Source organism: Scyliorhinus canicula, chromosome 10 (assembly GCF_902713615.1).
Source record: "Scyliorhinus canicula chromosome 10, sScyCan1.1, whole genome shotgun sequence".
Taxonomy (NCBI): Eukaryota; Metazoa; Chordata; class Chondrichthyes; order Carcharhiniformes; family Scyliorhinidae; genus Scyliorhinus; species Scyliorhinus canicula.
In genome coordinates this window covers 131918173-131932737 of record NC_052155.1, presented here as the reverse complement: position 1 = coordinate 131932737, position 14565 = coordinate 131918173, and the positions used below count along the sequence as shown (strand labels likewise).

The following is a 14565-nucleotide window of genomic DNA, read 5'->3' as shown; positions in this document are numbered from 1 at the left end:
AAAGATATCTACGTTAAAAAATATGTAAAGAATTATATGTCAAAGTTATTCTGAGCTGCTCTCCTTGGATGAACCTATTTGATTGTAACTGGATGATAAATATAAAGATTAATTTTGTTAAAAGGGCAGACTGTAGTGTTGCATGCAGAAAAAATAAAAGAGCATTGTAGAAATAGTGCACAGCTTCAAACAGTGCCCTTCAAAAGCTCTGAAGTATTATTATTATTAAAGGGACAATAACCCTTCTAGTTAGCTTAAATTAATTAGCGAGCTTTAAGTGTCTTGATTTGGCTGAGTTAACAATTCAAAGAAATAATTCAACTGATCAGTGGTCAGCATGCCACCATGTTAATGTCGTCATATTTTATTACAGGCTAGTGCAATTCTGTAATAGTACTGAATTAGAAGCTGTGAATAGAGATTCTACTGAAGTGCTGAAAGAATAATTTGTCCAGGGTCATTTGGGCCAATTTTCACTCGAGGATTAATGTAACGCAGATCCATGGATCGCAATAATTTGAAACTTTCACTGTACATCAAGTTTGAAGATTAATTTTGTAATGAAGATCTAAAGCATTAACTGGGAAACAACAGAATGAGATGACACTGCACTCTACAACAACTATGAATACTATTTCATTGGAATCATTTTGTTCTCTGAATATGGAAACTCAGTATTGGTCAAAATTGGTAGTTGAAGCGAGGCTATCTTAAAACAGAGTTATCTATCCTAGTATTTAGAGATCTGGATCTACTGGAAGAATTCTTACACCAATCCTCATAATGCATGGTCAGCTGAGAGCTCAGACTCACAAGAGAATTTTTTTCAGCAAGGGGTTCTGTTTAAACAGGAGCAGAAGGGGCACAGTGGCATAATGGTTAGCGTCGCTGCTTCAAAACGCCAGGGACCTGAGTTCAATTCCAGCCTTGGATGACTGTCTTTGTGGTGTTTGTTTGTTCTCTCCATGGATTTCCTCCGGGTGCTCCGGTTTCCTCCCACAGTCCACAGATGTGCACCAGTAATCACCAAGGAGAGGGACATAACGGATGTTGAGGTTAGGGATAGATGTTTGATTACTCTAGGTCAAGTCGGTATTAGGAGGGGGGATGTGTTGGGTATTCTAAAAGGCATTAAGACGGACAAGTCCCCATGTCTGGATGGGATCTATACCAGGTTACTGAGGGAAGTGAGAGAGGAAATAGCTGGGGCCTTAACAGATATATTTGCAGCATCCTTGAACACAGGTGAGGTACCGGAGGACTGGAGAATTGCTAATGTTGTCCCCTTGTTTCAGAAGGGTAGCAGGGATAATCCAGGTAATTATAGACCGGTGAGCCTGACGTCAGTGGTAGGGAAGCTGCTGGAGAAGATACTGAGAGATAGGATCTATTCCTATTTGGAAGAAAATAGGCTTATCAGTGACAGGCAATATGGTTTTGTGCAGGAAAGGCCATGTCTTACCAACTTACTAGAATTCTTTGAGTAAGTGACAAAGTTGATTGATGAGGGAAGGGCTTTAGATGGGCATTTGATAAGGTTCCCCATGGTAGGCTGATGGAGAAAGTGAAGTCTCATGGGGTCCAGGGTGTACTAGCTAGATGGATAAAGAACTGGCTGGGCAACAGGAGACAGAGAGTAGCAGTGGAAGGGAGTTTCTCAAAATGGAGAACTGTGACCAGTGCTGTTCCACAGGGATCCTTGCTGGGACCACTATTGTTTGTTATATACATAAATGATCTGGTGAGGGCAGCACGGTGGCGCAATGGGTTAGCCCTGTTGCTTCACGCCGCCGAGGTCCCAGGTTCGATCCCGGCTCTGGGTCACTGTCCGTGTGGAGTTTGCACATTCTCCCCGTGTTTGCGTGGGTTTCGCCCCCACAACCCAAAAGATGTGCAGGCTAGGTGGATTGGCCATGCTAAATTGCCCCTTAATTGGAAAAAAATGAATTGGGTACTCTAAATTTATTTTTTTTAAATAAATAAATGATCTGGTGGAAGGTATAGGTGGTCTGATTAGCAAGTTCGCAGATGACACTGAGATTGGTGGAGTAGCGTACACAACATCAACAGCATTATACACAGCAACGCTTTATGTTACCTCCTTTAAAAACTCCATGTTAGTTAATCATTATTTCTCCTTATGAAATCCATATTAATCAATCCGCATTTTTACACACGAGGACTGATTCTATCCCGAATAATTGTTTCGAGAAGCTTGCGTGCCATTGATGTTGAGCTGACTCTAATTGTTGGGGCTACCCTTACGACCATTCAAAAGAAAGGAAAAATAGTTTTTTTTGACTGTTTTCCCTTTATATCCTGCAAGCACTGAATGATGTTGAGAAATGGTTCTATAGGTGCCAGCTACCCTTTGATACCATACCCATTTTGCATATATGAGTTGGGATTGTAAATGCTGGCACACCATTCAACTTGTGTCTTAGCCAATATATACATAGATCATGGAATCCCTACAGTGCAGAAGAAGGCTATTCGGCCCATTGTGTCTACATCCACTCTCTGAATGAGCATCCTACCTAGGTCCGCTCCCCTGCCCTGTCCCCATGACTCCAAACCCCCACCTAACCTTTGGACAGTAAGGAACAATTTACATAGATAGAACAGTACAGCACAGAACAGGCCCTTCGGCCCTCGATGTTGTGCCGAGCAATGATCACCCTACTCGAGTCAACGTATCCACCCTATACCAGAAACCCAACAACCCCCCCCCCCCCCCCCCCATAACCTTATTTTTTAGGACACTAAGGGCAATTTAGCATAGCCAATCCACCTAACCCGCACATCTTTGGACTGTGGGAGGAAACCGGAGCATCCGGAGGAAACCCACGCACACACGGGGAGGACGTGCAGACTCCGCACAGACAGTGACCCAGCCGGGAATCGAACCTGGGACCCTGGAGCTGTGAAGCATTTATGCTAACCACCATGCTACCGTGCTGCCAATCCACCTAACCTGCACATCTTTGGATACACTTTCCAACAGGATAGTAATTTGGTCCAGGACCTTTGCTTTTTTTATTTTAAATAAACATTAAAGACCAATTTTAAATTGGTCCAATTTGCCATTTAAATTGGTGAAAATTGCAATTAAAAATTGCATAAATGTCACACAAAGTGCCAAGTATACCTTTGCTGGAAATACCAATGTGTCATGGTTGTTATAAGCTTGCAATTCAGGCATTGAAAAGATTAGGCCACAAACAAAGAATATTTTAGGAAATCCTTGGATTCAAACATTTGAGCAAAGCGGCTATTCTGTCTTTGTTTTTAAGTAAAGTCTATAGCATTCCTTTTCTTCTGCCAATGTGAAAGATAAAAGTCATAAGGGCTCTGCTATCATCCTTTTTCAGTATTCATTGCGTCCATCAAAATGCAAATCTTGTTCATCTGATTTTTTTTCCTGAATGGAATAAAGGATTACTGGGTTATTGCATTGATGTGACAGGCTTAGGATGAGAAGGAGTAGAAAAGTGCAGAAGTGATACCCTCAATCGTTAATAAGTTGCATCAGCAATTTCAAGTCAACTTTTATAAAATGCAGTTCCCCAAGTTCTCATTTTGTATATAAAATGTTAAAGTTTTACATTCTTCACAATTTATTTGTTTCTTGTTGTCAAACATGATGATGTCAAAATACAAACAAAGTAGTTGAAGCAAAGTTGTTCTTCTTGACAACCAGGTTTTCAATTGTTTTGCTGTCTTTGTTATTAGCATGACAGATTTAATGACGGTTTAACATATTCCAACATCATCTTCATTCTCTTCATCTCACACTCACCCAGGATGGTAGCAAGGTGTTTGGGAAGACTGCAATAGAGGCAAGCGGCAGGGGTTAGACTTGCAAGAATTTTAAGAAGTAAAGTAATGTCAACAGAGGGACATGTAGTATTGAGGAGGCAAGGAGGCTGCAGAAGGACTAGGACAGGCTAGACGACTGAGCAAACAAGTGGCAGATGGATTATAATCTGGAAAAGTCTGAGTTTATGCATTTTGTTACAAAGAATAGATAGATAGATAGATAGAGAAATACAGCACAGAACAGGCCCTTCGGCCCACGATGTTGCGCCGAACTTTTGTCCTAGGTTAATCATAGAATTTTGGACAATTTTTCATGGCCAATCCACCCAACCTGCACATCTTTGGACTGTGGGAGGAAACCGGAGTACCCGGAGGAAACCCAAGCAGTCACGGGGAGGATGTGCAGACTCCACACAGACAGTGACCCAAGTCGAAATCGAACTTGGGACCCTGGAGCTGAGAAGCAATTGTGCTATCCACAATGCTACCGTGCTGCCCTTAAGAAGTTAACCTACACTCCATTAATCTACCCTAATCCAAGTACCTATCCAATAGCCGCTTGAAGGTCCCTAACTTTTACGACTCAACTACTTCCACAGGCAGTGCATTCCATGCCCCCACTACTCTCTGGGTAAAGAACCTACCTCTGACATCCCCTCTATATCTTCCACCATTTATCTTAAATTTATGTCCCCTTGTAATGGTGTGTTCCACCCGGGGGAAAAGTCTCTGACTGTCTACTCTATCTATTCCCCTGATCATCTTATAAACCTCTATCAAGTCGCCCCTCATCCTTCTCCGTTCTAATAAGAAAAGGCCTAGCACCCTCAACCTTTCCTCGTATGACCTACTCTCCATTCCAGGCAACATCCTGGTAAATCTCCTTTGCACCTTTTCCAAAGCTTCCACATCCTTCCTAAAATGAGGTGACCAGAACTGCACACAGTACTCCAAATGTGGCCTGACCAAGGTTTTGTACAGCTGCATCATCACCTCACGGCTCTTAAATTCAATCCCTCTGCTAATGAATGCTAGCACACCATAGGCCTTCTTCACAGCTCTATCCACTTGAGTGGCAACTTTCAAAGATCTATGAACATAGACCCAAGATCTCTCTGCTCCTCCACATTGCCAAGAACCCTACCATTAACCCTGTATTCCGCATTCATATTTGTCCTTCCAAAATGGACAACCTCACACTTGTCAGGGTTAAACTCCATCTGCCACTTCTCAGCCCAGCTCTGCATTCTATCTATGTCTCTTTGAAGCCGACAACAGCCCTCCTCACTATCCACAACTCCACCAATCTTCGTATCATCTGCAAATTTACTTACCCACCCTTCAACTCCCTCATCCAAGTCGTTAATGAAAATCACAAACAGCAGAGGACCCAGAACTGATCCCTGCGGTACGCCACTGATAACTGGGCTCCAGGCTGAATATTTGCCATCCACCACCACTCTCTGTCTTCTATCGGTTAGCCAGTTTGTTATCCAACTGGCCAAATTTCCCACTATCCCATGCCTCCTTACTTTCTGCATAAGCCTACCATGGGGAACCTTATCAAATGCCTTACTAAAATCCATGTACACTACATCCACTGCTTTACCTTCATCCACATGCTTGGTCACCTCCTCAAAGAATTCAATAAGACTTGTAAGGCAAGACCTACCCCTCACAAATCCGTGCTGACTATCCCTAATCAAGCAATGCCTTTCCAGATGCTCAGAAATCCTATCCCTCAGTACCCTTTCCATTACTTTGCCTACCACCGAAGTAAGACTAACTGGCCTGTAATTCCCAGGGTTATCCCTATTCCCTTTTTTGAACAGGCACAACATTCGCCACTCTCCAATCCTCTGGTACCACCCCTGTTGACAGCGAGGACGAAAAGATCATTGCCAACGGCTCTGCAATTTCATTTCTTGCTTCCCATAGAATCCTTGGATATATCCTGTCAGGCCCGGGGGACTTGTCTATCCTCAAGTTTTTCAAAACGTGCAACACATCTTCCTTCCTGACAAGTATCTCCTCAAGCTTATCAGTCTGCTTCACGCTGTCCTCTCCAACAATATGGCCCCTCTCGTTTGTAAATACTGAAGAAAAATACTTGTTCAAGACCTCTCCTATCTCTTCAGACTCAATACACAATCTCCCGCTACTGTCCTTAATCGGACCTACCCTCGCTCTAGTCATTCTCATATTTCTCACATATGTGTAAAAGGCCTTGGGGTTTTCCTTGATCCTACCCGCCAAAGATTTTTCATGCCCTCTCTTAGCTCTCCTAATCCCTTTCTTCAGTTCCCTCCTGGAATGGAGGCATTCTAAATGGCAAAAGGCTTAGGAAATCAGAAGCACCAAGGGACTTAGGATTCAAGATTCTCTTAAGGTTAATGTGCAGGTTCAGTCGGCAGTTAAGAAGGCAAATGCAATGTTAGCATTTATGTCAAGAGGGCTAGAATACAAGAGCAGGGATGTATTTCTGAGGCTGTATAAGGCTCTGGTCAGACCGTATTTGTAGTAATGTGAGCAGTTTTGGGCCCCGTATCTGAGGAAGGATGTGCTGGCCTTGGCAAAGATGAAGAGGAGGTTCACAAGAATGAGCCCTGGATTGAAGATCTTGCCTTGAGGACTCCGAGTCTGCACTCGTTGGAGTTTAGAAGGATGAGGGAGGACCTTATTGAAACTTCCAGGATACTGAGAGGCCGAGATGGAGTAGATGTGGAGAGGATGTTTCCACCAGTAGGAAACACAAGACATGAGGTCACAGCCTCAGAATTAAGGGACGATCCTTTAAAACTGAGATGAGGAGGAATTTCTTCGGGCAGAGGATGGTAACTTTGTGGAACTCCTCGCTGCAGAGCGCTGTGGAGGGAGGCCAAATCACTGAGTGCCTTTAAGAAAGAGGTAGATAGGTTCTTGATTAATAAGGGAATCGGGGTTATGGGGAGAAGACAGGAGAATCGGGATGAAAAACATATCGGCTATGATTGAATGGCAGAAGAGACTCGTTGGGCTGATTGGTCTAATTCTGCTCCTTTGTCTTATGGTCTTAATTGCCATTGAATGTACCTGTAACAGTGAGGAAATAATCTGAGCAATTTCTCGGACAATCTTCTCATGTTTGAAATCGTTTAACAAATAAAATCAGGACCAAACTTATCATTGGTTCATGCATTTGTTTGACGAATTGTATCCCATATTCATAGTTATGAGGGAATTTTATACTGTACATTGGAAGAAACCTCTTCCACTGGGAGGTGGGTCAGGAACCAGAGAATACAGACTCATAGTATTTGGCAGAAGAATCAGAGGTGATTGAAAAGAAAAAAAATTTAGAGTACCCAATTCATTTTTTCCAATTAAGGGGCAATTTAGCGTGGCCAATCCATCTACCCTGCACATCTTTGGGTTGTGGGGGCAAAACCCACGCAAACACGGGGAGAATGTGCAAACTCCACACGGACAGTGACCCAGTGCCGGGATCGAACCTGGGACCTCGGCGCCGTGAGGCAGCAATGCTAACCACTGTGCAACCATGCTGTCCATATTTGCAGTGCTAAAGAGACTGGGGCTATTTAGATAATTCTTTGAAAAGAGACGGCACAGGCATGATGAGCTGAATGACATCCAGAGAGGAGCAGCGGCAGGGCGAGAGGAGCACCGGCAGGGCGAGAGGAGCAGTTTTAGCAGGGGCAAGAGGAGCAGCAGCAAGGTGAGCCTGGTCTCCAGTCGTCTCTGCCACAGGGCCAAGACCTCGCTCCGCAGGGACCATGTGGTGGTTGGTGTGCAAAGACCACGCCACATTAAAGGAATCCACGCACTGGCATCTTCCACCCCAACCTCACTCCAACCACCCAAATGAACTTCGGGATCTGGAGCATCAGGATCCTATGGACATCCCCAACAGACCTGAATGTTGCACCGCCATCATAGCCTGGGATCTCTGACACCACAACAGTGACACCACCACCCTGTGGGAGTCATGACTGGTGGAGATTGTCAGCTTAAGGACCAAGGTAGCGAATACACCTTCTTCTGGAAAGGCAAACTAGAAGAAGTAAATTGTCTCTCTGGGGTAAGTTTCGCCGTAAAAAACAAATTGATCGGATGTCTCAACAAACCCCGCTGCGGCGTGAGCGAACAACTCATGACCCTACGGCTCACCCTGGCCCAGAAACAGCACATCACAGCAGTCAGTGCCTACGCCCCAACCCTGGATGCAATGGCAGTTTATGAATTGGTGGCATGGAAGCATTCCTTCCCATCACTCCACAGCTTCCCCCGCCCCCATCCCCACCCCCACCAGCAGAAAACAAGAAGGTGAAGCTTAGCGGCAGAACAACCTGAAGCACAAAGGAGACTGTCTCATTCTGGAGTTTGGTTACCCTGCTGAAAATAGCAGGAAGATATTTCTTAGATGGATACGAAGAGGAAGGTTTAGGCTTATCCCCCAAAATTCCAATCTGAGTGTCAACTCGACACCACTCATCGATAAAATTGGAATTCAAAAGATATTTTGGTAATCTTGCTCAAGCAGTCACTTAACCTAATATTTTAGTGGTAAGGAATTATTTTTTTTATTTTTTTTTATAAATTTAGATTACCCAATTATTTTTTCCAATTAAGGGGCAATTTAGCGTGGCCAATCCACCTACTCTGCATATTTTTGGGTTGTGGGGGTGAAACCCACGCAGACACGGGGAGAATGTGCAAACTCCACACGGACAGTGACCCAGAGCCGGGATCGAACCTGGGACCTCAGCGCCGTGAGGCGGTTGTGCTAACCACTAGGCCACCGCGCTGCCCAGTAAGGAATTATTGATATCCGAAACAAAATCATTTCATTGTAACATTTTCTAATGGCCATCTGAATTACACGATGGAAGGTCCTGTGCTTATTGTCAAGGGAATCCTCCCCTAGCCTTAAATGATGGTGTACAATATTTTATTTTTGTTTCAGTTATTTGGTTTTACCACTCTGAATCTTATTATTTTTTGTTCTTTCCTGGTGAATCAGCAGAAAGCAACACTTGCACTTGTTTGGCATCTTCAACCACTGCAAAGGTTCCAAGGCCCTAACAGCACTATCAAAAGCTGTTCCTCTCCACACATTTATAGCGCTGACTAGCGATTGTCCTTGGAAACTTGGCCTTGTGACTTGTCTTCCAATATTTCATCAATGGCAGTATTTTCTGACACATTCTGGTTCTGAAATGGCTTTGATCATTGTGCAATCCCTTTTACAGAATTTTTAAAAATAAATTGAACTGTTGCTACTTCCAGAGGTAAAGTAAATCGTGCCAGGCTGAGATGTGGTCCTCCCAAAACTGTTGAAAACAAATATCTATGTAAAGGAATTCATTTTGCACTGGAGTATTCACTGTAATCTTTCTGCTCGAAAACAAATTTAATTTGTGCTTAGTGATGCCCTCTCTGCTGTTCCTATTATTGAGGAGACACCACAAGAGTGCAAATAGTATATTAAATAGGGAATTACGACAAATCAATGTAAAGCATGCTTTATATTGAATGCAAGTTTGATACCCACAATCATCATTTGAAACAAATTTATTTTTCCTGATTGCTGCAACTATTACTTTAGTTCTTGCAGCCTAACCAGAGTCTTGCACATGGTCCAAATCTAGATGGTATAGAACAGCTTGCTAAACTGCAAAATATTATATGGTTTTCAACTAAAAGGGGAATAATGACCTAATTCTGGTAGTAGCTGGTTTCAATTGTTCAGCCGTTTCTGTTTCTTTTTTGTAGGTGGGAAGTGTAGTCCAGTTCCATTGCAAGAAGGGGCATTTACTGCAAGGATCCACCACTCGGATTTGCCTTCCTGACCTCACCTGGAGTGGAATTCAACCAGAATGCATATGTATGTAAAGTAATCCATAAGTGTTAAAAAGAAAATATTTTGTAACAAAGTTTGACATACGTGGCAGCCTCTGGTCACATTTATCAAAGACCATTGCAAAGTGATTTTGTTCGGTTTGGATCAGAAACTTCGTAGTATGTCATTTACAAATACTTAGTACAAGTTCAATTGAGTTGAATAAGGGAAATGATAAGAACATTAATTTAATCCTTAGATTTAAAGCTCGACACATTCAAAATTTGAAAATCCATTCTGAATATGTCACTAATATGGTGTTCTTTGTGTTGCTAGATTCAGGATGGTTGGTGTAGTGTTCATAAAGACCACAAATAGCTTTTAAATTGAACAAAGCTATACATTTAATAACACTACTTATTTGGATTCGACATTTACTCCTATATAATGCACAGTTGATAATTAACATATAATCTACACTCATTTACTACTAATCTCGACACTATTACATTAACTATGGTCTGCTCTCATTCATATTATCTTTCCTTCAGTCTGTACCCTAGCCATCTCCTTAACTTCTCTCCCCCCAAGGCTTGGCATCAATGTCTTATATACTTGTATATTGAGTTCCCCCTAGTGGTTGATTTAGACATTTCATTAACCCTCGCTGTTCTTACATTTATGATAATGTCACAACTAACAATGATTTTTATTTTCTCTTTCATGGTATTTTAAACTCTAGCACCTAAAGGTGTTGTTTCATTTTTACTCACAGCTTTGGTTTCTTTTCAGACAACAGATTCCAAATAAACCTGTGTCAGCTTTGTGAAGTTGAGTAATATAGAAACTAATCTGGGATTTCTTTGTAATAAACCAAGGATTCTTTAATTCCACAGTGAAGGAACAATCTGTTTTCTTTAGTCTTGAATTAAATAAATAACCATTTGCTTCCTTATAATTTGAACTCGGAATTACTTCCACTTCAAAATAGTATATTATCTCACAGCATAAAAACAAATCAGTAGTGTAAGTTAGAATTTGCAACCTTTCTACTGAGTGAAATGAATAAGGATTTTTACACAATCTTTCTCCAGTGATATATATCTGATGACCATGTGCTCCATGTGACTTGATGGTGTTAGGGTTGGGGAGGATAAAGGAATCCAGGGGAAGATAATGGTGAGGATTGGGTTGAATATTATGGGATTTTTCTTTACTATTGGGGGATTGGAAACCCTACAGAACTCCAGGAATGAAACAGATGTGTAGAATCCTTAATAGGATAGGGTGGATACAATCTGCAAAAGGAGTGGACTTGCAATCTCAGTTATAAGACTTAATAATGAAATTTAATAATGACCTGTTGCTCATCGGCATGCACTAAATTGGGAAAGTGGATTACCCAATTTCATTTGAAACACACGGAATGAATGAATGAACATTTAACAATCAAATTTGATGGCAGAGAGGTATGACCGTTGTTCAATTGGAGTCTTCCCTTTGACTGTAATTGGTTCAAGTTCTACTCCCAAGACTTGAGTACAAAAATCAAGGTTGACATTCCAATGTAGTGCTGTCAGAAATGTTGGGCATGATTCTCCGTTCCAGAGTCCAAGTGCTCTTGCCAGCGGAGACTGGGAACAATTTCGCACTGCCACTAGGAATACCGGGTAGGTGCGATTCCACCAATGCAAATGGGCCAGGACACTGCGCACTTGCATCCTGCCTGAGTCCCGATTCCCCAGGCATTTGATTCACTGGGGTTGGGAGTCCCATTGCGAGGTTAACAAACTGGAGCAGAATCACCCCAGAATCTTATTCCATCCAAGAAGATGGTTGCTAAAATACCTGCAACCATGCATTTCTGATGCGGACATCCACAAGATGTTGGATGCAGTTGAAAAGAAGATGAACATCTGCTTTGCCAGAGTGGGGCAGAGAGAACAGCCAGCTGTTATGAATACAGTGTGGGATGAGGTGACAGATGCAGAGTGTAGGTGGCCTCACCAAGAGGACCAGCATGCAATGCAGGAAATGAAATGAAATGAAAATCGCTTATTGTCACAAGTGGGCTTCAAATGACGTTCCTGTGAAAAGTCCCTAGTCGCCACATTCCGGCACCTGTTCGGGGAGGCTAGAATTGGAATTGAAACGTGCTACTGGCCTGCCTTGGTCTGCTTTAAAAGCTAGCTATTTAGCCCTGTGCTAAACTAGCCCCTTAAAAAGATGAATGACCTCTTTTCAGTAGCTTGGATCAGTAACCATCTGTGGGACCCTGGCATCACTCCCATCCTTGACCCTGGATAACTGCCCCAAATTCCTTATATGCCAGGGGCAGTCCACCTACCAGCATGTCCCTCAGAAACCCCCCTCCACGACCCCCTAACAAATGCCCTGCCCTCTTTGGCCAGGAGCATTGCTCACATATACTGCCAGCTAGAAACCCCCCATGCCGGCATCTCATGATGTCCTTTCTGTGTCCCCAAAAATAAAGCGGTCTTGAACTGAAGGGAGCATCAGAAGATGGGAGGTGGGGAACCCGATATATGGGTCCACACCACCTTTGAAGGAAGATGTGGAGATGCCGGCGTTGGACTGGGGTGAGCACAGTAAGAAGTCCAACGGGTTTGTTTCAAACACGAGCTTTCGGAGCACTGCTCCTTCCTCCGGTGAATGGAGAGGTATGTTCCAGGAACATTTATATGGACAAAGTCAGAGATGCCGGACAATGCTTGGAATGCGAGCATTTGCAGGTAATCAAATCATTACAGATCCAGAGAGAGGGATAATCACTGGTTAAAGAGGTGTGAATTGTCTCAAGCCAGAAGTCCAGGCCAGATGGTGGGGGGGGGGGTGGATGTAATGCGACATGAATCCAAGATCCCTGTTGAGGCCGCACTCATGCGTGCTGAACTTAGCTATAAGTTTTTGCTCGGCAATTCTGCATTGTCACGTGTCCTGAAGACCACCTTGGAGAAGGCTTACCCGGAGATCAGAGGCTGAATGCCCTTGACTGCTGAAGTGTTCCCCGACTGGAAGGGAACATTCCTGCCTGGTGATCTTGGATTCATGTCGCATTACATCCACCCAAGGGCAGAGGGGAGGCAAGCAGCAGGCCATGTCCACTCCAGATGCGCAGTCTAGGAGACTGCAGAGAAGGAGTAGGAAGCCATGGAATACCAGAAAGATAGATGACACATAGATCATAGAATTTACAGTACAGAAGGAAGCCATTCGGCCCATCGAGTCTGCACGAGCTCCTGGAAAGAGCACCCTACCCAAGGTTAACACCTCCACCTTATCCCCATAACCCAGTAACCCCACCCAACACTATGGGCAATTTTGGACACTAAGGGCAATTTATCATGGCCAATCCACCTAACCTGCACATCTTTGGACTGTGGGAGGAAACCGGAGCACCGGGAGGAAACCCACGCACACACGGGGAGGATGTGCAGACTCCGCACAGACAGTGACCCAAACTGGAATCGAACCTGGGACCCTGGAGCTGTTAAGCGATTGTACTATCCACAATGCTACCGTGCTGCCCTTAAGTTGTCAGGTGTAGTAAAACATAATTGGGGGCAGGGGACACAATCTGTAAATACGCACCATTAAACACTGTTCCAGCACCAGACCAATCTGCCTCTCACTTCTGTCCCATGGGTAGGAAGATTGTGCTGGAGCTGGATCCTGAGCAATGGTAGGGGGGTGTGGGTGTGTTCAGGGTGCATCGGACCTCTGGACATCCCACAGGCATCTGCTCTCACCGAAAAGTGACAGGCCATGTGAGTGCAGTGTGAGACAGCCTAGTATGACAGCATACCCTGTTAATGGGTCCAAACCGTGCTCCATCTATTACCCCTTCCCTCAAAATAATATGGCCCATGAGAAGGAGTTCCCATTGCACAACCAGGAATCATCCAGATAGGTAATGTAAGTTATCTAAAAGAAAGGAGTCATACTTTGTCAGACAATGTGGAGCATCAGAGCTCATCTCACAGTGAGTCGTCATCATCCTCCATCCTGCAGACAAGACCCACTGATACTGCCAATCCAGGGCCTACACCCTGTTGTGATGCTGAGATGACCCTCGGAGGGGGGGAGGGGTGGGGGGAGCTGTGTTAAGGAGAAGGTGGGGTAAAAGGCTAAGGGGAAGGTGGCAGGAGTGGAGCAGTGGGACTGGTGGGATAGGGGTTAGGCGATGACGGCAATGGAACTGTTGATCTTTTAGTCACCTAGCCAGAAAATTGGGAGGTGATCAGATTCACCCTGGTTCAACGGCCCTGGATGTCTCATTCTGCGGCCTGTCGAGCCAGCTCCGGGTCCTCACCTGGCTCAGCCTGGACACCATTCTCGCCCGCCAAGGCCTGCTGTTCTTCCCCCTCCTCCAGCATGTCGCCCCACTGTTATGCAATGTTGTCGAGGACGCAGCAATCCACCACAATGCCACTCTTGGGGCTGTAATGGAGAGCGCTACCAGAGCGGACCAGACAGTGGAAGCGCATCCACATTAACCCTGACCAACTTTTACAGATGCACCATAGAAAGAATCCTATCTGGCTGCATCACATCCTGGTACGGCAACTGCTCGGCCCAGGACCACAAGAAACTTCAGAGAGTCGTGAACACCGCCCAATCCATCATACAAACTTGCCTCCCATCCATTGACTCCATCTACACCTCCCGCTGCCTGGGGAAAGCGGGCAGAATAATCAAAGACCCCTCCCACCCGGCTTACTCACTCTTCCAACTACTTCCATTGGGCAGGAGATACAGAAGTCTGAGAACACTCACGAACAGACTCAAAAACAGCTTCTTCCCGGCTGTTACCAGACTCCTAAATGACCCTCTTATGGACTGACCTCATTAACACTACACCCTGTATGCTTCATCCGATGCCGGTG

The 14565-nt window shown here is 44.3% G+C and overlaps 1 protein-coding gene across 1 annotated transcript in view; it reads left to right on the top strand.

Moving 5' to 3' along the window:
• The window catches only part of csmd3b (CUB and Sushi multiple domains 3b), a 2394280-nt gene that overhangs the window by 2341282 nt on the left and 38433 nt on the right, over positions 1-14565 (top strand). Inside the window, exon 68 of the mRNA XM_038809755.1 lies at positions 9592-9703. Coding sequence (XP_038665683.1) covers positions 9592-9703 — 112 coding nt within the window. The remainder of the gene's footprint in view (positions 1-9591; positions 9704-14565) is intronic.